This window comes from Eumetopias jubatus, unplaced genomic scaffold (genome assembly GCF_037043125.1).
Source record: "Eumetopias jubatus isolate StellerSeaLion01/CBP00866 unplaced genomic scaffold, mEumJub1_p1.0 scaffold_13, whole genome shotgun sequence".
NCBI classification, from domain to species: Eukaryota; Metazoa; Chordata; class Mammalia; order Carnivora; family Otariidae; genus Eumetopias; species Eumetopias jubatus.
In genome coordinates, this window is record NW_028274819.1 from 7,600,116 (window position 1) to 7,620,705 (window position 20,590).

The following is a 20,590-nucleotide window of genomic DNA, read 5'->3' on the forward strand; positions in this document are numbered from 1 at the left end:
TCACCTACCGCCGGGGAGCCCAGAGCAGCGGACTACCACTCCCATCAGCCACCGCGGACAGTCGGCCGACCACCATTTCAAGACGCGGCAAGGGCAGGAGAGGGCCCGGGACTGCACTTCCCGGCAGGCAGTGCTGCCCAAGGGGCGGAACTCCATTTCCCAGCAGGCTCCAGGCGGCGGGTGCCGCGGTGCCTTGTGTGGGATGTAAGCGCGGAGGTGGGCGCGGGGGACCCAGGCCAGGACTCTCCTTGGGATTTGGGGGGCATGGCCTAGGGGCGCCTTCCGGACGGACTCTAGGTGTCCGGGGGTACGGTCGTAGAGAGGGGGCGGAGCGGCCATGGAGGGTTCCCCAGCGGGGTCCTAGAGGCGGACCCCCATCGGGGCCGCGGCTCCTGGGGTTGTGGGGGACGAGGAGGCCCTTACAGCCTCGGCTGAGGGGTCTCCGACGGAAGAGGGGGAACAGATGAGCGGAGGGCCAGGGGGGCGGGGAAGCAAGAGAATGTAGGGAATAGGCGTGTAGAACCTTAGCCGAGCCTGGGAGGGGGCTCCCCGGTCGTGCCCGCCCGACCCTCCCTCCTCCGGCTCGCCCGCAGGCCGAGGCCCGCCGCCATGGGGCTGAAGGCCGCTCAGAAGACGCTGTTCCCGCTGCGCTCCATCGACGACGTGGTGCGCCTGTTTGCTGCCGAGCTGGGCCGAGAGGAACCGGACCTGGTGCTCCTATCCTTGGTACTGGGCTTCGTGGAGCATTTCCTAGCTGTCAACCGCGTCATCCCCACCAATGTGCCCGAGCTCACCTTCCAGCCCAGCCCCGCGCCCGACCCACCCGGCGGGCTTACCTACTTCCCGGTGGCCGACCTATCCATCATCGCCGCGCTGTATGCCCGCTTCACCGCCCAGATCCGTGGCGCCGTCGACCTGTCTCTCTACCCGCGAGAGGGGGGTGTCTCCAGCCGAGAACTGGTGAAGAAGGTCTCCGATGTCATCTGGAACAGCCTCAGCCGCTCCTACTTCAAGGATCGGGCCCACATCCAATCCCTCTTCAGCTTCATCACAGGTTGGAGCCTGACAGGTGGCAAAGGGGGAGAATCCTGTCTCACCTGGGAACCTTGGCCCACCTCTTCACAACACTGTATGGTTTGCAGAGCCCTTTAAGATCTGTAAGCCTTGTGAAGTGGGGCAAGTGTTATTACCCTCTTTGCAGCTAGGGAAACTGAAGCACAGAGAAGGGAAGTGACATGCCAAAGGCACAGAATGGCAGGGCTGGGCCTGCACCTCAGTCACTTGACTCTGCCTCCTCAGCACCCCCATCCCTGCCATTGAGCAGCTACAGGAGACCCTCAGCCCAGTATGAAGCACTAAAGGCAGGAGCACATCTGGGGAGAGAGGAGCCAAAATCTGGCTACATTTGAGACACTTAAATGAAAGTGAACGGATGAGGGAGGGGCTTCGTGTCAAGGAGCTTAAGACTCAGGGCTTGCAAAGAACTTTCTTCTTTGCTCCAAGCCCAGTTGACTGGCAGTCAGGTCCTGGAGAGCCACGTTGAGAAGGAATCAGGCTGCTTCTGCGCCTAGCAGGAAAAGAGTACAGAGATAAATTAGGAGTATCTACCAGTGGGTGTGTGAAGAAAGAGTGTTGGCCAGAGGGTCCCATTTTTGCTGTCCCTGTTATAACCTAATAGGCACAATAAAACAGTACGGTTGCAGAGAAAGAGAAGGGACAGGGTCAAAGGCTGGGTGGAGCTGTGGAAGAGCCAAGAAGGTCTTTCGCTGCAGCATGTCAAGGGGGAGGGAGAGGCTTCGAACACATAGGAGGAAAGGGATTGAGCGTTGATGGGCAGGACCATCTAAGGTTTGGGTACAGGCTTGGAGGTGAGGGTGGGAGGGAGCATGGCCCATCACCACCTGGCCCCTTTCCCCAGATCAGTGCTCAGAGGACTCTCTTCCATGCCCTTCCCGTCCACAGGCACTAAACTGGACAGCTCTGGTGTGGCCTTTGCCGTAGTGGGGGCCTGCCAGGCTCTGGGTCTCCGGGATGTCCACCTGGCCCTGTCTGAGGACCACGCCTGGGTAGTGTTTGGGCCCAACGGAGAACAGACAGCTGAGGTCACTTGGCATGGCAAGGGCAACGAAGATCGCAGGGGCCAGACAGTCAACGCGGGTGTGGCTGAGCGGGTATGCCCCCTCCCACTACCTTGTGCATTTCACACTCTCCTCTTCTAGTCTGAGCCACCTCCCCTCTTCCTGGCACCACCTTCCTGTGCCGAGAAGGGGGAGTGCCCCTTTCCTGGCTGTCATTCCCTGGAGCAGGCACAGGTGGGGCCATCCTGAGACATCTGGTCTTGTCCTCTCCCAAGAGCTGGCTGTACCTGAAAGGATCATACATGCGCTGTGACCGAAAGATGGAGGTGGCATTTATGGTGTGTGCCATCAACCCTTCCATTGACCTGCACACCGACTCCCTGGAGCTGCTGCAGCTGCAGCAGGTGAGAGGTGCCTGTGGGACCATGGGCGGGGGCACTTTCCCTTCCTGAGCTTCAGCTTCCCCTTTGGTAACAGGGGTTACTCATTCTTGGCCTGGCCTTTCCCAGGGTTCTTGGGAAAGTAGAATTGAGATGCAAAAGGGCTTTGACTCCCATAAGGGGCTGGTTCCTGAATTTTGGCCCCACCCACCTGGTGGGAGGTCCCTGCTGGTATGCCACTCACATCTGCCTGGTAGACTGAGACCCTCCTCACCTCCCCCCAGCTCATATCTCTCTCCTTCGGCCCCCCCCCCAGAAGCTGCTCTGGCTGCTCTACGACCTGGGACATCTGGAAAGGTCAGTAGGGGGAAGTGGCCAGGCTGGGCCTCGGGGCTGGGGGGGCAGCCTGGACTCATGACCCCTTCCTAGGTACCCCATGGCACTGGGGAACCTGGCAGATCTGGAGGAACTGGAGCCCACCCCTGGCCGGCCAGACCCCCTCACCCTCTACCACAAGGTGGGGACATCTCAGGAGGGTACAGAAGGGAGGCCCAACAGTAGCTGGGGTCCCCTTCTACCTGGGGACTGGGAGGGGGCAGGTGAGGAGAGAGGAACTTTATGTGTATTGGGGGGTATTGCCCTTCCATTTCCCATTTTGTATTTAGCATATGCATGTTCAGTGTAGTCCGGGCTGTCTGAAGAGGGATGTTCTGGGTTCCCCAGCCTGGGAGGGGTGGGGCCTGAATTTGTCCCCTCAGCCCTGCTTTTTCTGTTGCCTCTTACTGTCCTAGAGTATAACAGAGGTCACATGTGGCGGGAGCACTGAGGAGGGGTTGTTAAGTTTGTGGGGGGTGGGGTAGGAGGGACATTGGGCTGGGCTTAGAAGGCTTTGGTGTTTGGGTAGGAGTGTGTCAGAAAGCCAGGGAAATGGATATGCCCCAAGCTTGGAGGATGGGTCCCTTCCCTTTCCTAGCCCTTGTTCTCTGGGGGTCCCTGCCCCCTGCAGCATGGCCCAGGCCTCAGCAGGGAGTTGTGCAGACCCTGGGGAGGAGCACCTGGCAGAGAGGATAGAAGGGAGTGGAGGTGAGATTGGAGGCAGGACCCGCTGGGATCTGCCTACTGCGCCTCATGGGTGTGACCCAATTGGATTTGTGCCATCCAGGGCCACTGGGGCTGCTCCCTGAGGTCCCTCTGCTCTATCCCCAGGGCATTGCCTCAGCCAAGACCTACTACCGGGATGAGCACATCTACCCCTACATGTACCTGGCTGGCTACCACTGCCGCAACCGCAATGTGCGCGAAGCCCTCCAGGCCTGGGCTGACACGGCCACTGTCATCCAGGAGTGAGGATCCCCCCACTAGGGCCTCAGGCCGGCCTTTCTTCCCATTCTACCTAATTCCCAACCACCCTCATCCAGGCGTGAGGCCTAGGTCCCTAGCCCTATCCCCTTTCCATCCAGTCCCTAGGCAGCCAAGGCCACCATCACGCAGGAGGTTGGGACCCCTTGATGAGGGCCTCACACCTTTCCCTGGTTCCCCTGGCCTCCCAGTTTCCAACCACTGACATCCAGCAGTAGAATCCGCATGCCTTGCCCCACGCCGCCCCCCTTGCTCAGACCCGTCATTTCCAAGTGAAGACCCCACCCGCTCACCAGGTCCCTGGGGATCCCTGCCATGGCCCGGACCTCACAGCGCCCTACTGCTCTCACAGCTACAACTACTGCCGTGAAGATGAGGAGATCTACAAGGAGTTCTTTGAAGTAGCCAATGATGTCATCCCCAACTTGCTGAAGGAGGCAGCTAGCCTGCTGGAGGCCGGCGAGGAGCGGCCAGGGGAGCAGACCCAGGTGAAGAGCTGGAGCTGCAGCCTGTGTTCACCTTGCCCACCCCCCCCACCCCCAGCAGGGCTCCCCATCCCAGGACACAGGGACTGCTGTGTAGGACTGGGGGCTACTGTGCAGGACTGGGGCCTGCCGGGGGAAGGTGGTTCTGCGCGGAGAGCTACATTCTCTGCTGCAGTAGGGGGTCCCCGGCCTGGCTCTGAGGGAGTTGAGGCTATTTTAGGGGTTTCTACCCTGTGCCTTCAGGTAAAGGGGGTGGAAGCCCATCTCTCTCATGGTGCATACCCCTCATTCAGTTGAGGGGATGGGGTGTAGGTAAGAGATGGCTTCTGCTTTCCCCCCAAGTCCTGGCTAAGGACTGGTTTTATAAAAGGAAAGAGGTTCTAAGTGATCTTTTCCCCTGTGCTCACCTCTTTTTTTTTTTTAATATTTTTATTTACTTATTTGAGAGAGAGTGAGATAGAGCATGAGAGGCAGGAGGGTCAGAGGGAGAAGCAGACTCCCCGCTGAGCAGGGAGCCCAATGCGGGACTCGATCCTGGGACTCCAGGATCATGACCTGAGCCGAAGGCAGTCGCTCAACCGACTGAGCCACCCAGGCGCCGCTGTGCTCACCTCTTTTGAAGCCAGGGCTGTCTGCCTAGGCAAGGGGCTTGGACTGTGCCCTGTGATGGGAGGGGGTTCTAACCTGCGCCCTCATTTCCTCTTGCCCAGGGGACCCAGAGCCAGGGTTCTGCCCTCCAGGACCCAGAGTGCTTCGCCCACCTGCTGCGGTTCTATGACGGCATCTGCAAGTGGGAAGAGGGCAGCCCCACCCCGGTGCTGCACGTGGGCTGGGCCACCTTCCTCGTGCAGTCCCTAGGCCGCTTTGAGGGGCAGGTGAGGGGCAGCTGTGCAGGGTGGCTTGTGGGGGGGGCCAGGGGGTGATGGCAGCTGCCGAGGCAGAACCTTTGTGGTCCTGAAGAGTGTTGGCTTGTCCCCTTTGAGTGCAGATAAGACTTGAGGCCCTGGGACGCGGCGGCCGAGGCTGGTCCTGGGGTTCCAGCCGCCGGCCTGCAGCCTCTCCTCCACTTTTCCTCCCTGTCCAGGTGCGGCAGAAGGTGCGCATTGTGAGCCGCGAGGCCGAGGCGGCCGAGGCTGAGGAGCTGTGGGGCGAGGAAGCCCGGGAGGGACGGCGGCGAGGCCCGCGGCGTGAGTCCAAGCCCGAGGAGCCGCCGCCGCCTAAGAAGCCGGCGCTGGACAAGGGCCCTGGCGGAGGCCAGGGGGCGATGTCGGGACCCCCTCGGAAGCCCCCAGGGACCGTCCCCGGCACTGCGCGAGGCCCTGAAGGAGGCAGCACGGCTCCGGCGCCAGCACCCGCAGCGTCGCCGCCACCGGAGGGTCCGGTGCTCACTTTCCAGAGCGAGAAGATGAAGGGCATGAAGGAGCTGCTGGTGGCCACCAAGATCAACTCGAGCGCCATCAAGCTGCAGCTCACGGCGCAGTCTCAAGTGCAGATGAAGAAGCAGAAGGTGTCCACACCTAGCGACTACACTCTTTCCTTTCTCAAGCGTCAGCGCAAGGGCCTCTGAACTACCTGTCAGCCCTTGTGGTGTGGGGAGGAGGGCGCCACCCCAGTCACCCCCACTCCCCCGCCCGCCCCTCGAGCCTCAGCCCCTCCCCTGGGCCAAGGGGGCCTAAGCCCCTCCTCCAGGCCCCACCCCAACCCGGAACCCAGGCTGCAAGTTGCTGGAGTACAGGCTACTCCAGGGCTCTGTCGGTCATTGAATTTAGGTCCCATGCCCCAGAAGCCCAGCCGGCCAATGGAAACCTCATTTTGAGCGCCATCATTAATCTTTAAAGGTCCAAGCACTGGAAACAGGGCCCCACCTCAGAACCGAGGCTCTAACCTTGGGCCAGACCGGGGCTGCTCACGGTTGCTCCCGGGCCCGTGGGGCTGAGGTTTCGCCCTACACCCCGGAAGCACAGGTCCCGTCTCCAACCCGGGAACCTGGGACTCCGCTCAACCCCTAGGAGTACATTTTCGCACTTCAGAATTCCATCCCTTGGGAATCCAAGCCCCCTACCCCAAAGAACTTAAACTTCCAGAGTTTGGGGAAATCCTAGCTTCTTCCCTTCTCTGTCCTGCGAGTCTGGGACACGAAACGCAGTCTCCGGCCTGTGAATCCTGAGCCCCGCCCCCTTCCTGACCAAACTGGCCCCAGATCAGAGCAGACCTCTTTCCGACCTTCTGGGAACCTCCCCGAGGTCCAGCCCGTCTCAGGGGACTCCGGAGGAAATCTGCAGGGGTTTGCGAGTGGGTGAGGGGAGCCTGATCTCTTCCTGTTTTGTACATAGATTTATTTTTCAGTTCCAAGGAAGATGAATACATTTTGTAAAAAAAAAAAAATACACGTCCGTGTTTCATCGGGGAAATTGCGGGAGAGGTGGGCAGGACGAGGGAGAGGGGCCCCCTCTTACCCCTGCTTTCTGGCCTTCGGGCTCTCCACCTGTAGGGCGCAGGGAACGGGTGGCTGGCCAAACGGCCTCTGCCGGGTCGGCTCCGCCCGGCCTCGGGGCTTCCCCTCCCCGCCGAGGGCCTGTCCCGCGGGCGCCTCCTCCCGGCCGGGCGGCGGGGCATCCCCCTCCCGGCCCCGCCCCGGGCCCCGGCCCCGCCTCCGCGGCCTCGGAGCCACCCGCGCCCGCCCCGGCGGTCCTGCCCCGCCCCGCACCGCCCCGCACCGCCCCGCCCCGCACCGCCCCGCGCCGGCTCCGCGGCTCCTCAGCTCACGACCGCCCGCCCGCCGGCCCGCCCGGCGCCGGGCAATGGCGCTGCTGCGGGACGTGTCGCTGCAGGATCCGCGCGACCGCTTCGAGCTGCTGCAGCGTGTGGGGGCCGGGACCTATGGCGACGTCTACAAGGTGCGCCAGGCGGCCGGACGCGCGGGAGAGCGGCGGGGAGGGTGCCGGCTCTGCGCCCTACCGCGCATCCAGCCCCCAGCCCCGCCCCTCCTCATCCTGCTTCACCTCCTCCGCCCCTGCAGGCCCGCGACACGGTCACGTCCGAACTGGCCGCGGTCAAGATAGTCAAGCTAGACCCAGGTGAGGGCCCGGGGCCAGGGCCTCTGCGCTGGAGGGAGGGCACAGCGCCGGACGGGCGCTGAGAGTTGGCCCCCTGAGAGGAAGGCCCCAGGGTATTGTCACTTGGGATCTTTCTGGCGCGGATGTGCCCATTTTGCAGATGGGGGCACTGAGTTAGAGCAATCCCTATGCACCCCCTCCATGATGCCCTGTGCTCCCCAGGGGACGACACCAGCTCCCTCCAGCAGGAAATCACCATCCTGCGTGAGTGCCGTCACCCCAATGTGGTGGCCTACATTGGCAGCTACCTCAGGTGAGGCTGCTTCATCCCCTTGCCTACCCCCAGGCAGCCCCCATGTGGCCCTGCCATGTGCCCACCCCAGTTCTGTGCACCCCCCCCAGGAATGACCGATTGTGGATCTGCATGGAGTTCTGCGGAGGGGGGTCCCTGCAGGAGATTTACCACGGTGAGGGCCAGGATTCCAGGCCCCAGAGGGCCACAGCCTTTTCCCAACCCACCCTTCCCCAGCATGGGGCAGGAGAGGAGAGCTGAGGTCCTGGGCTTGGGCCCTTCTCCACTCCTCACTGGCTGTGTGACCTTGAGACATTGGTGTCCTTCTCTGGGCTCTATCCCAGGCTGTGCAGGGAGGGGATGTGGCCAACACCTCTTTCATCTAGCAGTGCCTGCTGCTTCCCCCCACACAGGGTGGCCTGGGAAGGTCAGCATATCCTCCTGACCTCCATGCCAGTCTTCACCCCTTCCGTTTCAGCCACCGGGCCCCTGGAGGAACGGCAGATTGCCTATGTCTGCCGAGAGGCACTGAAGGTAGCTGGGCCCGTACGGCTGTTCACACCCCCAGTCCCCAGGAGCTGTGGTTCAGGGAGCCCAGCTGGCCTGGCCAGCGCGTGCGTGTGCGTGTGTGTGTGTGTGTGTGTGTGTGTGTGTGTGTGTGTGTGTTGGGGGGTGGGTGGAGTGCCTCAGGCAGGGCTGGCCTGAGGGGCTGTGGGTCCTAGGGGGGAAGGGGCCCCAGCCCTGTTGCCGGAAGCAGCACATTTCCCTCTTGGCTCAGTCACTTCCTGTTTGGGGAGAGGGGAGGAGGAAGCTGCTTGGGTGGGGGGCCCCAGTTGCTAGAGGGGGCTCAGGAAAGGGGAGATAGTCCTGGGTGGCTGTTCTGAGGAGCTCCTCTTTGTCCCCAGGGGCTGCACCACTTACATTCTCAGGGGAAGATCCACAGAGACATCAAGGTAGGGGTCTGGCCGAGGACATCCCGGGAGGGAGGGGGAGGCTCTTGGGGAGCACCAGATGGGATTCTCTCTCCTCCATCCCCACAGGGAGCCAATCTTCTCCTCACCCTCCAGGGAGATGTCAAACTGGGTCAGTACCCCGGGGACACAATCAGGGTGAGGGTTCCGTGGGAGCTTATGGAGTCTTAGGGTCTGCCTTTAAGTTCTGGGTGTCCGTGAGCAAGTCACTTTACCACCTAACCCTCAGTTTCCCCATTGAGAAAGTGGAAGCGTCCTCCTTCCCGCTAGAAGTTGGATGTGGTTGGGTCTGTATGGAGTCTAACCTGGGACTACACCCTTGGTCAGGGATAGAAGGTAGTCGACCCCTCCCGGAGGGGGCCCTGGCCTTGCCTCAGAACGTGTGGCAGTTGTGGCTGAACCTGGGCCGCCTGCTCTCTGAACCCTTCAGGTGCATTCCGAGCCTCAGCCCTGGAGGTGGGTGGGGAGTGGTAGCCAGAGGGCGGGTGGGAGCAGCTCTTTCTCCCTGCAGCTGACTTTGGGGTATCAGGTGAGCTGACGGCATCTGTGGCTAAGAGGAGGTCTTTCATTGGGACTCCATACTGGTGAGGCTGTGCCTTGGGCTGAGGGGGGAGGGGGGGCACAGGTCGGGCACCTGGCCATCCCATCTGTGACCCCCTCTCTAGGATGGCCCCAGAGGTGGCCGCTGTGGAACGCAAAGGAGGCTACAACGAGCTCTGTGATGTCTGGGCCCTGGGCATCACCGCCATCGAGCTGGGCGAGCTGCAGCCCCCTCTATTCCACCTGCACCCCATGAGGTCCGCTGAACACTTATTTGCCCCTTGCCTGACCTCCAGGGCACTGCTGACCTTGTCCCCTGACCTTGTGCTCTCCACAGGGCCTTGATGCTCATGTCGAAGAGTAGCTTCCAGCCGCCCAGGCTGAGAGACAAGACTCGCTGGTGAGGGCCTACATCCCCCACTGGGGCCTCCTTTCCAGCAGTCTCCATGGGGGTGGAGAACCTTCTGCCAACTCCCAGGGTGCAACCTGAGGAGCCCCGCACTCTCAGCCTTTGTGGACCATCTGTGGGAGGGGCCTGAGCCCTGCCCCTCGGCCCGGGGACTGGTGTGGGCAGGGAGGAAGGGCAGATGGTTATAGTAGAGGAGCTGCTGTGCCCCAACAGCAGGATTGCTTAGGCCAGCTGCCCTTGGCTTTGGTCTGGCTCCTTCCCGAAGCAGACTCCCTCCTCTGGAGCTCACAGGATGCCCCACATGAGGGCTAACCTGGGTCTGGGGGCGGGGGTTCCTGTGCCCACTAGGACCCAGCATTTCCACCACTTCCTCAAGCTGGCCTTGACCAAGAACCCCAAGAAGAGGCCGACAGCAGAGAAGCTTCTGCAGGTGGGAGATGGGGGCAGGGCAGGAGCCTAGGTGTTTGCAAGCAGGGCCCTGGAGGCCAGGAACCAACCTGTGCCCCTCCCCCCCAATCCTCTAGCATCCATTCACAGCCCAGCACCTCCCTCGGGCTCTCCTCACGCAGCTGTTGGACAAAGCCAATGACCCCCACCTGGGAACCCCCTCCCCAGAGGACTGTGACCTGGAGGTAAGTGAGGGGAGCTGAGGAATGGATCTTGGCCTGGCCAGGTGGTAAGGAATGCAGAGGTGATATGGATCAGGTTCCTTTAACTTGCCTATTTCCAGCACTGGGAGCTTCCCTCCAGGCGAGCCCACCCATTAGAGATCTTTCCTGGGCCCATCTTGCCCCGCCCCCACCGTACCCCTCACTTGGTAAATTCCTGTGCTTGGCTTAAGCTGACCTGATGCTAGCTTAGCTTTCTTCTGGTTTCTGTGTGATCTTTGGCCAGTTATTTGCTTCTCTGTGCTGGTTTTCTCATCTTTAATCTTAAAATAATCTCAGAGAGTTATTGTAAAAACAAAGTGTGGGTAAAGCACTTCCAGTGATACCTGGCGGAAGGCGAGTGCCGGGTGTGTGTCAACCGTTCGTGTTTGTGTTCTTTCCTAGACTTATGACATGTTTCCAGACACCATTCACTCCCGGGGACAGCACGGCCCGGCCGAGAGGACCCCCTCGGAGATCCAGTGTGAGTCTGCTCGGGAGGTTGTGTGTGTGTGTGGGGGGGGGCTGTGTGAGTATCTGGTGGGGGCAGTGCACGTGGATCTGGTGGGGGGCTGTGTATATGGACTTGGCTGGGGGTGCTGTGTGTGTGGATCCGGTGGGGGTGCTGTGTGTGTGGATTTGGTAGGGGGGGCTGTGTGTGTGGATCCGGTGGGGGCCTATGTGTGTGTATATGCATGTGTGTGTGTGTGTGTGTGTGGATTCGGTGGGTGGGGGCTGTGTGTGTGGATTTGGTTGGGGGGTGCTGTGTGTGTGGATCTGGTGTGGGGACTGTGTGTATGGATTTGGTGGAGGGGGCTGTGTGTGTGGATGTGGTTGGCGGGGTGCTGTGTGTGTGGATTTGATGGGCTGTGTGCGTGGATTTGGATTTGGTGGGGACTTGTGTGTTTGGTTATGGTTGGGGGCTGTGTAGATGAATTTGGTGGGGGGTGTGTGGACTTGATGGGGGTGCTGAGTGTGGATTTGGGGAGAGGCTGTATGTAGAGTGGGGGGCTGGTATTTGGATTTGGTGGGGGGTTGTGTGTGGATTTGGTAGCATAGCTGTGTGGACTTGGGGGGCTATGTGTCGATTCGGGGGGCTGTGTATGTGGATTTGGTGGGGGGTGCTGTCGGGGGGGATCTGGTGGGAGGCTATGGCAGAGGCTGTGTGTGTCTGAATCTGGTGGAGGGGGCTAGGTGTGGGGATCTGGTGTGAGTATGGGGGTCAGTCGGAAGACCGCCTTGCTAACTCGTGTACCCTGGGCCCCCCAGTTCACCAGGTGAAATTTGGCGCCCCACGCAGGAAGGAAACAGACCCACTAAATGAGCTGGTGAGGGGGCTGGTGGTGCAGGAAGGGCGGTGTGCAAGGGCGGCCTAGGGAGCTGGACTAGAGATGGAGCGCCTCAGATCCCTGAGGCCCGTGACACTGAAAGGGGGGAGCTCCTTCCTGGGCATGGTGACCTCACCTTTCTAAAAAATGGGCCTATCATGGACTTGAGCCCCCATCCCACGCGCTCAGCACGGTTCTCTCTGCTGGCTCTGTGTCTTCGCCCAGTTGTCTGACCCACCAGCTCTGGCTCTTGCTGCCCGTCTGTCCCCTCTTGCCGTTTGTCTGTCCTCCTCTTTCATAGTTTCTTTGTCTCTTCTTGTCCCTCTCACAATTCTCTCGCTTGTTACCATGTCATTTTTCATCTGTCTGTTCTCTCTCTCCCGCAGTCTCTCGATCACCCTCTTATGTGGCTTCTCTTCTCTCTGCTTCTCTTTTGGTCTTTCTGATTTGGTTTTTCTGCAGTGGGAGGAGGAGTGGACACTGCTGGGAAAGGAGGAGCTGAGTGGGTGAGTGAGGCAGAGGGAAGCTACAGGGGAGGGTAGGGGAGGGAGAGGGAAGCTACAGGGGAGGGGTGAGGGAGGCAGAGGGAAGCTACAGGGGAGGGGTGAGGGAGGGAGAGGGAGGCTACAGGGGAGGGTGGGGGAGGGAGAGGGAAGCTACAGGGGAGGGTGGGGGAGGGAGAGGGAAGCTACAGGGGAGGGGTGAGGGAGGGAGAGGGAGGCTACAGGGGAGGGTGAGGGAGGGAGAGGGAGGCTACAGGGGAGGGTGGGGGAGGGAGAGGGAGGCTACAGGGGAGGGTGGGGGAGGGAGAGGGAGGCTACAGGGGAGGGTGGGGGAGGGAGAGGGAAGCTACAGGGGAGGGTGGGGGAGGGAGAGGGAGGCTACAGGGGAGGGTGAGGGAGGGAGAGGGAGGCTACAGGGGAGGGTGAGGGAGGGAGAGGGAGGCTACAGGGGAGGGTGAGGGAGGGAGAGGGAGGCTACAGGGGAGGGTGGGGGAGGGAGAGGGAAGCTACAGGGGAGGGTGGGAGCGGCAGAAGAGGCTGACCTCTGACCTCACCCCCTCCTGCCCAGGAGCCTGCTGCAGTCCGTTGAGGAGGCCCTGGAGGAAAGGTGACAGGCTGGGGCTGCAGGCGGTGGGCGGGCAGCCGGGCCTGGGGCCCGGTCACATCTCACACCTCGTGTTCCTCTGGTTTGTCCCTGCAGGAGCCTGACCATGCGGCCAGCCTCCGAACTCCAGGTGTGGAGTGCAGGGAAGTTGGAGCAGGGAGTGGGAGAGGGCTGCAGAGGCTGCGGTTGGGGTAGGTAGGGCCAGGTTATGGGGTCCTGCTGACAGCCAGGCTCAGTCCCCTGACTCTCCTGCCAGGAGCTGGACTCTCCAGACGATACTATAGGAACCATCAAGCGGGCCCCATTCTTGGGGCTGTGCCCCCCTGAGCCTCCAGCTGAAGACCCTCTGTCCAGCCCCCTGGGTGAGTCCAGGCTTGGGGGACCAGGAGGCAGGAGCGGGTGGGGCTAGAGCTGGAATTCACAGCCTGTCTGTGCCCGCAGGAACCCCACCTCCACCTCCCCCAGGCCCTAACAGCCCCCCACTGCTCCCCACTGCCTGGGCCACCATGAAGCACAGGGAGGATCCTGAGGTGAGGGGTTGCTCCAGAGGGGCTGGGAAGATGGGAGGCTGGGGGTGCCACCTCAGCCCTGACTCTTTCCCACCCTTCCAGAGATCGTCCTGTCACGGGCTTCCCCCAACCCCCAAAGTGCATGTAAGTGTTTGTCCCACAGCCCTGCCCTCCTGTTGCCCACCCCAGCCTACTGCCTTCCCCCGCCTCTGTCTTCCTCGCTGGCCTCTTGCCTTCTCCCCAGATGGGTGCCTGCTTCTCCAAGGTCTTCAATGGCTGCCCCCTGCGGATCCACGCTGCTGTCACCTGGATTCACCCTGTCACCCGGGGTAGGCGGGGCAGGGAGGAAGCAGGAGCCCGGAATCCCCAGCTTGGGCCAGGGGGTGTGACTGACCTCTGACCCCGTAAACCCCCCCACCCTCCCACCCCCGCAGACCAGTTCCTGGTGGTGGGGGCCGAGGAAGGCATCTACACCCTCAACCTGCATGAACTGCATGAAGATACACTGGAGAAGGTGAGGCCCGGCTGGCTTTGGAGTGGGGAGGGTCCTGGGGGGCTTGGTGTGCTGACTCCCTGTCCATCAACCACTCTGTGGCCTCCAGCTGATTTCACACCGCTGCACCTGGCTCTACTGCGTGAATAATGTGCTGCTGTCACTCTCAGGTACAGGTTGGGGCAGGCGGGGGGCCAGGGCCTGCATCCCACCGGCCCACACTCTCTGAGCCCCTCTCTCCCTCCCTGGCAGGGAAATCCACGCACATCTGGGCCCATGACCTCCCAGGCCTGTTTGAGCAGCGAAGACTCCAGCAACAGGTTCCCCTCTCCCTCCCCACCAACCGCCTCACTCAGCGCATCATCCCCAGGTCAGGGACCCTGGGGGAGCCTGGATGTGCAGCGGGGTGGGAAGGGGGGAGGCAGAGGGGCCAAGCCGGGGTTGGAATATGGCCTTGCCTGTGACTGGGCTTGTGATCTCAGACGTGGCTTTGACTCTCTGAACCTACTTTCCTCATCTGTCGGAGCTTTGGTAGCCCCCGCCCTGGGCCACCAGGCCCATAGGTAAGCGAGGAGACCGTAGTGAGGCAGTTTTGGTCGTGAGGGTACTGAGCGCTAGCTGTAGGCCTGGTCCTAAGCTGGGCTTGGAGACAGCAGATCAAATGCATCCTTGACAATCAGAACCTGGCCCTGAAGTGAGCCTGGGGGAGAGCAGGGGGTTCGGGGTGGGGCGGTGGGGCGCAGAGGCCTCTGAGAGGCTGGCCGCCTGAGGGCGTGGAGTTGGCAAGTGCACAGTGGGCTTCCGGGCAGATGAATTTGGGGTTGGCATTCCAGCAAGGGGAAGAGCACCAGCAAATTCTTGTGGGTGATCTGGGGAGATGTAAGGCATTTGGCCTGGGGGAAGAGGGCGGAGCAGCCTGAGGGGAAGACGCATGAGTGGCAGAGCCCTTCCTTTGATGCCAGGCCCAGGATCTGGGTTTTGTTCAACTGGCAGCAGTGCTGGGTTATTTGACAGAGACGCATGGAGAGAGGGAACACAAGCAGGGGGAGTGGGAGAGGGAGAAGCAGGCTTCCCGCGGAGCAGGGAGCCCGATGCGGGGCTCGATCCCAGGACCCTGGGATCATGACCTGAGTCGAAGGCCGACACTTAACGACCGAGCCACCCAGGTGCCCCAGTGCTGGGAGCATTTTAGAAGGATCCCTCAGTATGCCAATCGGGACTCTTCCTATTGCAGGCGATGCAAGTGATTGACTAGCAGAAAAGGGAATTTAGTGGTTCGTGTAACTGCAAGTTCAGGAGTAGGGTTAGCTTTAGGCCCAGCTGGATCCAGGCTTAAATGGCTTCATCAGGAATCTCTTGGCTTTGCTTTCCCCTATCACCTTCGTTCTCAGGTAGGCTTTCCTGTCCAGGGAGGGAGGGCAGTGGTTCCAGGCCAGCGTTCCATTAGCTAACAGGCTTGTGGTACTAGAACCTCTGCTTCCAAGTAATTCCCACAAACCCCGGGGGCCATTTCTCATGGTCTAGCTTAAGTCCCTGCCCACTCTGAGCCTGTCACTGTGGTCACGGCATGAGGAGCTTGGTGGGGGCGGGGGGCAGGCCTGGGTCACGTGCCCTCTCCTAGAGCTGGGGCGTCAAGAGAGACAGATGAAGACTAGAGGCATCTGCTGGCTGGCTGTGCTGAGAGTGGTCACGAAGACTTGGAGGGGGAGGCTGGTGAGCGGGCACCTGGGAAGGAGGCCAGTGTAGTGACCTGAAGCGGTGGGCGTTAAGCTACAGGGTGGTGAGAGATGAACGGACTTGAGCCATATTCAGGAAGTGGGGTTGAGAGGATCTGGGGCCTGACCAGAGTGAGCAGGAGGGAGAAGGGAGGGACTGGGAGACCTTGGGGGAGCGGATCCCGTCGTGTGTTTTAGGAGGCGTCAGCGGGGAGGGGGGGAGTTGTCCAGATAGAGGCCCTTGTTCAGTCATTCAGAGAGTATCTCCTCAGTACCTAGTACGTGCCTGGGGGCCTCTGTGAACTAAAGAGTCCCTCGTAGTCTCCAGACTTTCTTGTCACGAGAGACAGACAACAACCAACATAAAAAGGGTATTCTGTGGTGAGGTGCCGAGGGGACCGTGGTACGTAAATTAAAGCGTGGGGAGAAGGACCAGGAGGGGTGGGGCCTGGATGGTGGTTTTAAACAAGGTGGTCAGGAAGGACCTTTCTGAGACGGTGCTGTTTGAGTAAAGACTTAGAGCAAGCCTTGTCGATATCCGGGGGGAAAGTGACAGGGACTGAGGTTTTGAGGGGATCATCCCTGTCGCCTCTGTGTTGAGAACAGACTGAAAGGGTGAGGGGAAAGCAGGGAAACCTGTCAGGAGGTTCTTGTAACCATCAGGTGGGAGGTGATGGCGGCGTGGGCCAGGGTAGTAGTGAAGGAGATGAAAAGCAGCTGAATTCTGGTTTTCTTTTGCAAGTTGAACCAGTAGGATTTCCTGACAGTTGGTAGATGGGAGCAAAGGAGGAGTCGATGACTCCAGGGTTTTTGGCCTGGGCAGCAGGAAGGATAGATCTGTCATCAGGTATGGGTGGAGCAGAATTCAGTGTTGTCACATTGAGTCTGAGATGTGCAAGTGGGACCTCCATCGACCGTAGGCTAGGTGTGGCTGAATTCGAGGAGGGGTCTGGGCAGTAGGCTTAGATGTTGCCCTGCCCAGGGCGGTGGTGGGGGCTGGTAGGGGCGGTGGGAGGGGTCAGGCCAGTGGCTACCCCAGCTGGAGAGCTGTGGGCCCAGGCCCTTCCTGCGGCGGGCTCCTCATGTACCGCATCTGGAGCCCTGCAGCCCTGGGGCTTCCTGAGCTCGGTGCCCGAGCAAACCTCTGCTTTGTCCCAGGACCTGCAGGAAACAGGCCTGTCAGAGCCCCAGCTCGGGTGTGTGTTCGGAAAGTCACGGAGTCACGCTGTCCACCTTGCACATAAAAAGCAGAGAGCCAGAATTGTTTGGAGAAAAAAACAGATACAAAAATACCTGCTTCTGCCCCATCCAGAGGCCAATTGGGGGGGCGAGTGGACAAAACAAAGGGAGAGAGGAGACAGGAGCAGACGGCCCGGGTTGCGGGGAGGGGGTGGCAGGCCTCCAGACATGTAACCCTGCTCCCTAGAGGAGGAAACAGGCTCAGGAGGTTCCTTGAGGGCTTGGGGGACAGCCAGTAACCAAAGCAAGGACATTACCCACTTTCCCCCTGCCACCGAAGCCAGCCACCGGCCGGCTCCCTGTGGTGTCACTTCAGCGAGGGCAGGCCGTTTGTTCGTGGTTTTTTTGCAAGTCTTAATCTTCCTGGGCCCCGCCTGCCCTTCTGTGACGTGTGCCATGTGGCAGGCGGAGGGGGGGCTGCCGTGAGTGCTCGCGGGGCTGAAGCCGCTCCTGCCCCCTCCGTGCCCTTGTTTCTTCATTCACGTCTGCTTTTAGACTTTGCCTTTGCCTCAGAAGGATTTTCAGTGACGGACAGTAGGCGGGCAGCAATCATTCGGAATGGGAGAAGCTAGCCCTGCGTGAGTGCACGCAGCGTGCCGGGCTCTGCCGGAAGCCCTTCTCCTCACTACGGGGTCGGTGCCACGGTTGCCCCCATTCTCCAGATGAGGCAATTGAGGCAGGGGCAGGTTAAGTGAGCTGCCCAAAGTGGCACAGGTAAAGGTACTTCTGTGCCCACACCCCTGGGCCGCAGGCTGTGGAGGTGGGTGCTGGAGCCTCAGGCTCTCCCCCATCAGGCAGGGAAGGGGATAGTGCCCATCTCAGGGCTCTGTGGGGCCTTGACCATGGATGGCACCCATGACATGCGCCCCGGTCGTCACCCCTGCAGGCGCTTTGCCCTGTCCGCCAAGATTCCAGACACCAAAGGCTGCCTGCAGTGTCGTGTGGGTAAGAGCCGGGCGTGGGGGTGCTGGGGTCACGGGCGCGGCCGGGTCCCCACCGCCTGCCTCTCTTGCAGTGCGGAACCCCTACACGGGCAGCACCTTCCTGCTGGCTGCCCTGCCTGCCAGCCTGCTCCTGCTGCAGTGGTACGAGCCACTACAGAAGTTCCTGCTGCTGAAGGTGCGGGGTGGCCAGGGGCGGAGCCGGAGGGGGGCCCTGGATGGTGGCAGTGGGCCTGGGGGGAGAAATGGAGGCCTGAGCACCCCTGCTGCCCCCAGAACTTCTCCAGCCCCTTGCCCAGCCCCGCGGGGATGCTGGAGCCCCTGGTGCTGGACGGGAAGGAGCTGCCGCAGGTGTGCGTGGGGGCGGAGGGCCCCGAGGGGCCGGGCTGCCGAGTCCTATTCCACGTCCTGCCCCTGGAGGCTGGTCTTACGCCTGACGTCCTCATACCGCCTGGTGAGCCAGAGGGCTGTGTGTGTGTGTGTGTGTGTGTGTGTGTCACAGAGAGGGGGAGGGCAGGGGACTGTGTTCACCACAGCTGTTGGCTCCCAGTCCCCCTTCAGCGGGGCTTCTCTAAAAGATTTTGTTAGGGTGCTGCAAACTGGACAGGGCGGGCCCGGGGGCCTTCATTCTGAGCAGGGAAGCAGGACACTGGGTCGGGACAGCTCGGGAGGAGAGCGAGTGGCCGTGGGTCAAGAAGGACGGGTGCGCTGGACTAAGGCCCAGCTGTGCCCCAGGCCCTGAGCCAGGGGCCTCCCACGCAGGCCTTCATTCTTACTCCTCACGACAGCCGCGCAAGGTCGGCATCGTCCTGCCTGGGTTACACGTGAGGGAACTGAGGCTCAGAGCCTTGTGGTCACACAGTGGTGGAGTCGCACGTGGTGCTTCTCCCGGCTCCAGAAACCCTGCCCTCCCACGGCTCCCTGGGACTCACCTCTGCCTCTCTGTGCGCCTGCAGGCGGCTCACTCAGCCGCTCTGAGCCTCAGTCGCCCCAGCTGCGCTGTGCGGGAATCAGTCGGGCCGCTGTGGGGCTGAAAGGCGCTTGTGGGGACGGCTGGCTGTAGCCGTGCCCACAGGTCTTCCTCTCGGGGCTCAGCCAGGCCGTGTCTCCCTTGTCTGCCTGCAGAGGGGCTCCCGGGCACCGCCCAGCAGGTGATCCAGGTGGACAGGGACACAGTCCTAGTCTGCTTTGACCGTGAGTGCCCCTGAGGTCAGGGCTCAGGGCAGTGGAGGGGCTAAGGGGAGGCTGAGGGAAGCCATGTGCATGTGGGTCTGCCTCCCCAGAAGGGAACCACCCCATTTGCACCCACCAGCCCTCTCCCTGTACAGGCTGCGTGAGGATGGTCAACCTGCTGGGTGAGCCCACGGCCACACTGGCGCCCGTGCTGACCTTTGACTTTCCCATTGAGACTGTGGGTGAGTGAGCTGGATGGGGGGGGGGGGGCGGGAAGGTCCCCAGCCCAGAGCATGTGATGTGGCCCGGGGCAGGGTGGGCAGTGGGACAAGGAGGCAGGTGCCCAGCCCCTCTCAAGAGGTGACACACCTGTCACCTGCGGTCTGTGAGGACCTCGTTGGCCCAGACCTGGGCCCAGGGTGTGGCTGCGGGCGCCAGCATCCTCAGGGCAGGTGCAGGGCTGAGGCAGCCTGATGCCTCCTAGTGTGTCTGCAAGACAGTGTGCTGGCCTTCTGGAGCCATGGGATGCAAGGCCGTAGCTTGGACACCAACGAGGTGAGTGGAACTCTGGACCCTCGCTGCCCCTGGCCTGGTGGGCGCCACCTCCTGGGAGAAGAGCCACTGGGGTGGCCTCAGTGCCCCTTTTCTTCCCAGGTGACCCAGGAGATCACAGACGAGACAAGGATCTTCCGAGTGCTTGGGGCCCACAGGTAGGACGCGGTGCCCCGACCGCCCCTTCAGAAGCCCCTGAGGCCATATGGATGTGCCCACAGGTCTTCCCTGCCCGCCTCACCTCCGGTTCTCTCTCCCCTCCAGGGATATCATCCTCGAGAGCATTCCCACTGACAACCCAGGGGCTCACAGCAACCTCTACATCCTCACAGGCCACCAGAGCAGTTACTGAGAGGGCCGGGCGTGGCCAGGGGCATCCCCCTCTACGCTGCCCCCAGGCCTTAGCTGCATTCCCTTTTAGGCAAAAGGGGCCCCTCCCAGGTCAGAGGAGCCCAGGCTCTGCTGGTCTGAAGGGCAGAAATAATCCTGAGAAGAGTTTTGCAGGCTGGGGGTGGGGGGAAGCCCACCCCAGGCCCCCCACAAAACTGGACCAGAGGAAGCTGCTGTCACCTCCCCCTCCCCTGTGGGCAGCTCAGGCCCTGCGGCAAGGGTCCCCGGGCAGGGTGGGGGCAGGCCCAGGTGACCCATTCCATTTTGTTCCACATTTCCTTTCCATTCTTCCTGCCAAGAGCCTGCCCCTGCACCCTGTCCTGGGGAACGTGGTATTTAAAAGAGAGACTATATTGGTATTAAAAGCTGGTTTGATTTTACTCCACTGATCCCTCTTTGTCCGGGGGAGCTGAGCCCACTGTCTCATCTCCCTCCTTCCCTCCAGCACATCTCTCTGTGGCACCAGGGAAGGGGGGGGGCCCAGTGTTCAGGTGATGGGGGAGCCTGGCAGAGCTGATGGAGAGGCCCAAAGACATCTCAGGGGCACTGTCTTCCCGGGCTCTCCTGCTCAGGATGGGCCCTCAGCTTTGAAGTGTGAGGCTCTTTTGTGGCCAAGGAACCATGCAGATGGGGGGGAGGCCAAGCTGAACAAAGGGACTCTCATCCAGGGCACCCCTGCCCTGTTCAGGGTCTCACCAGGCAGCCAGGGCCTAGGAGGGGCCAGCCACTGGCTGCGCCACCCACTGCCAGTGGGGCTTTGGTCTGTGGACACAGCCTGCTATGACCTGTGTCCCCTGCCCAAGCCTGGGGCTGCCTCCCTGCCTCCCAGCTGCTGCCTAGGTATCAGTGTGCTCCATCAGGCCAAGACGGCAGAGCATGGGCTCCGTCATCAGGCTAGACTCTGGGAAGATTAGCCTGTGTCCATT

At 61.5% G+C, this 20,590-nt stretch overlaps 2 protein-coding genes across 8 annotated transcripts; both read left to right on the plus strand.

Annotated features, from left to right (window-relative positions):
* The first annotated feature begins 112 nt into the window (after nt 1-112).
* MEN1 (menin 1) lies at nt 113-6,687 on the plus strand. 2 transcript variants are annotated; one of them, XM_028118276.2, is made up of 10 exons: nt 113-216; nt 594-1,054; nt 1,963-2,171; nt 2,354-2,482; nt 2,775-2,815; nt 2,888-2,975; nt 3,665-3,801; nt 4,170-4,305; nt 5,013-5,177; nt 5,387-6,687. In XM_028118276.2, exons 2-10 carry the CDS (start codon nt 610-612, stop codon nt 5,867-5,869), a joined length of 1,833 nt encoding a protein of 610 aa, XP_027974077.1. In that variant the 5' UTR covers nt 113-216; nt 594-609; the 3' UTR covers nt 5,870-6,687. The 2 variants fall into 2 exon arrangements, with proteins under 2 accessions (XP_027974077.1, XP_027974076.1); XM_028118275.2 differs by having other exon boundaries at nt 113-204.
* Nucleotides 6,688-7,054: 367 nt separating this feature from the next.
* On the plus strand, nt 7,055-20,044 carry MAP4K2 (mitogen-activated protein kinase kinase kinase kinase 2). Of its 6 annotated transcripts, none has more exons than XM_028117939.2 (32): nt 7,056-7,199; nt 7,322-7,379; nt 7,581-7,671; nt 7,761-7,825; nt 8,129-8,184; nt 8,556-8,603; nt 8,691-8,733; nt 9,133-9,205; nt 9,287-9,418; nt 9,499-9,561; nt 9,919-10,000; nt 10,095-10,202; nt 10,623-10,701; nt 11,487-11,545; nt 12,008-12,051; nt 12,617-12,655; nt 12,749-12,782; nt 12,909-13,014; nt 13,094-13,182; nt 13,264-13,305; nt 13,406-13,490; nt 13,596-13,675; nt 13,764-13,824; nt 13,907-14,024; nt 17,495-17,553; nt 17,624-17,727; nt 17,826-18,003; nt 18,675-18,743; nt 18,878-18,964; nt 19,207-19,277; nt 19,359-19,432; nt 19,539-20,044. In XM_028117939.2, exons 1-32 carry the CDS (start codon nt 7,104-7,106, stop codon nt 19,624-19,626), a joined length of 2,481 nt encoding a protein of 826 aa, XP_027973740.1. In that variant the 5' UTR covers nt 7,056-7,103; the 3' UTR covers nt 19,627-20,044. The 6 variants fall into 6 exon arrangements, 5 of the variants coding, with proteins under 5 accessions (XP_027973743.1, XP_027973740.1, XP_027973742.1 ...); XM_028117940.2 differs by having other exon boundaries at nt 7,057-7,199; nt 19,377-19,432; XR_003611533.2 differs by lacking the exons at nt 19,359-19,432; nt 19,539-20,044 and having other exon boundaries at nt 7,055-7,199; nt 18,862-18,964; nt 19,207-19,281.
* The last annotated feature ends 546 nt before the right edge of the window (nt 20,045-20,590 follow it).

Excerpts from the sequence above, each read along its gene's own strand:
- MEN1 (XM_028118275.2), top strand. Across the intron at positions 2,483-2,774 it reads AGCTGCTGCAGCTGCAGCAG|AAGCTGCTCTGGCTGCTCTA; the intron begins GTGAGAGGTGCC and ends CCCCCCCCCCAG. Across the intron at positions 4,306-5,012 it reads GGCCAGGGGAGCAGACCCAG|GGGACCCAGAGCCAGGGTTC; the intron begins GTGAAGAGCTGG and ends CCTCTTGCCCAG.
- MAP4K2 (XM_028117939.2), top strand. The coding sequence starts at position 7,104 with ATGGCGCTGCTGCGGGACGTGTCGCTGCAGGATCCGCGCGACCGCTTC. Across the intron at positions 18,965-19,206 it reads CTTTCCCATTGAGACTGTGG|TGTGTCTGCAAGACAGTGTG; the intron begins GTGAGTGAGCTG and ends GATGCCTCCTAG. Across the intron at positions 19,278-19,358 it reads GTAGCTTGGACACCAACGAG|TGCCCCTTTTCTTCCCAGGT; the intron begins GTGAGTGGAACT and ends GGGTGGCCTCAG.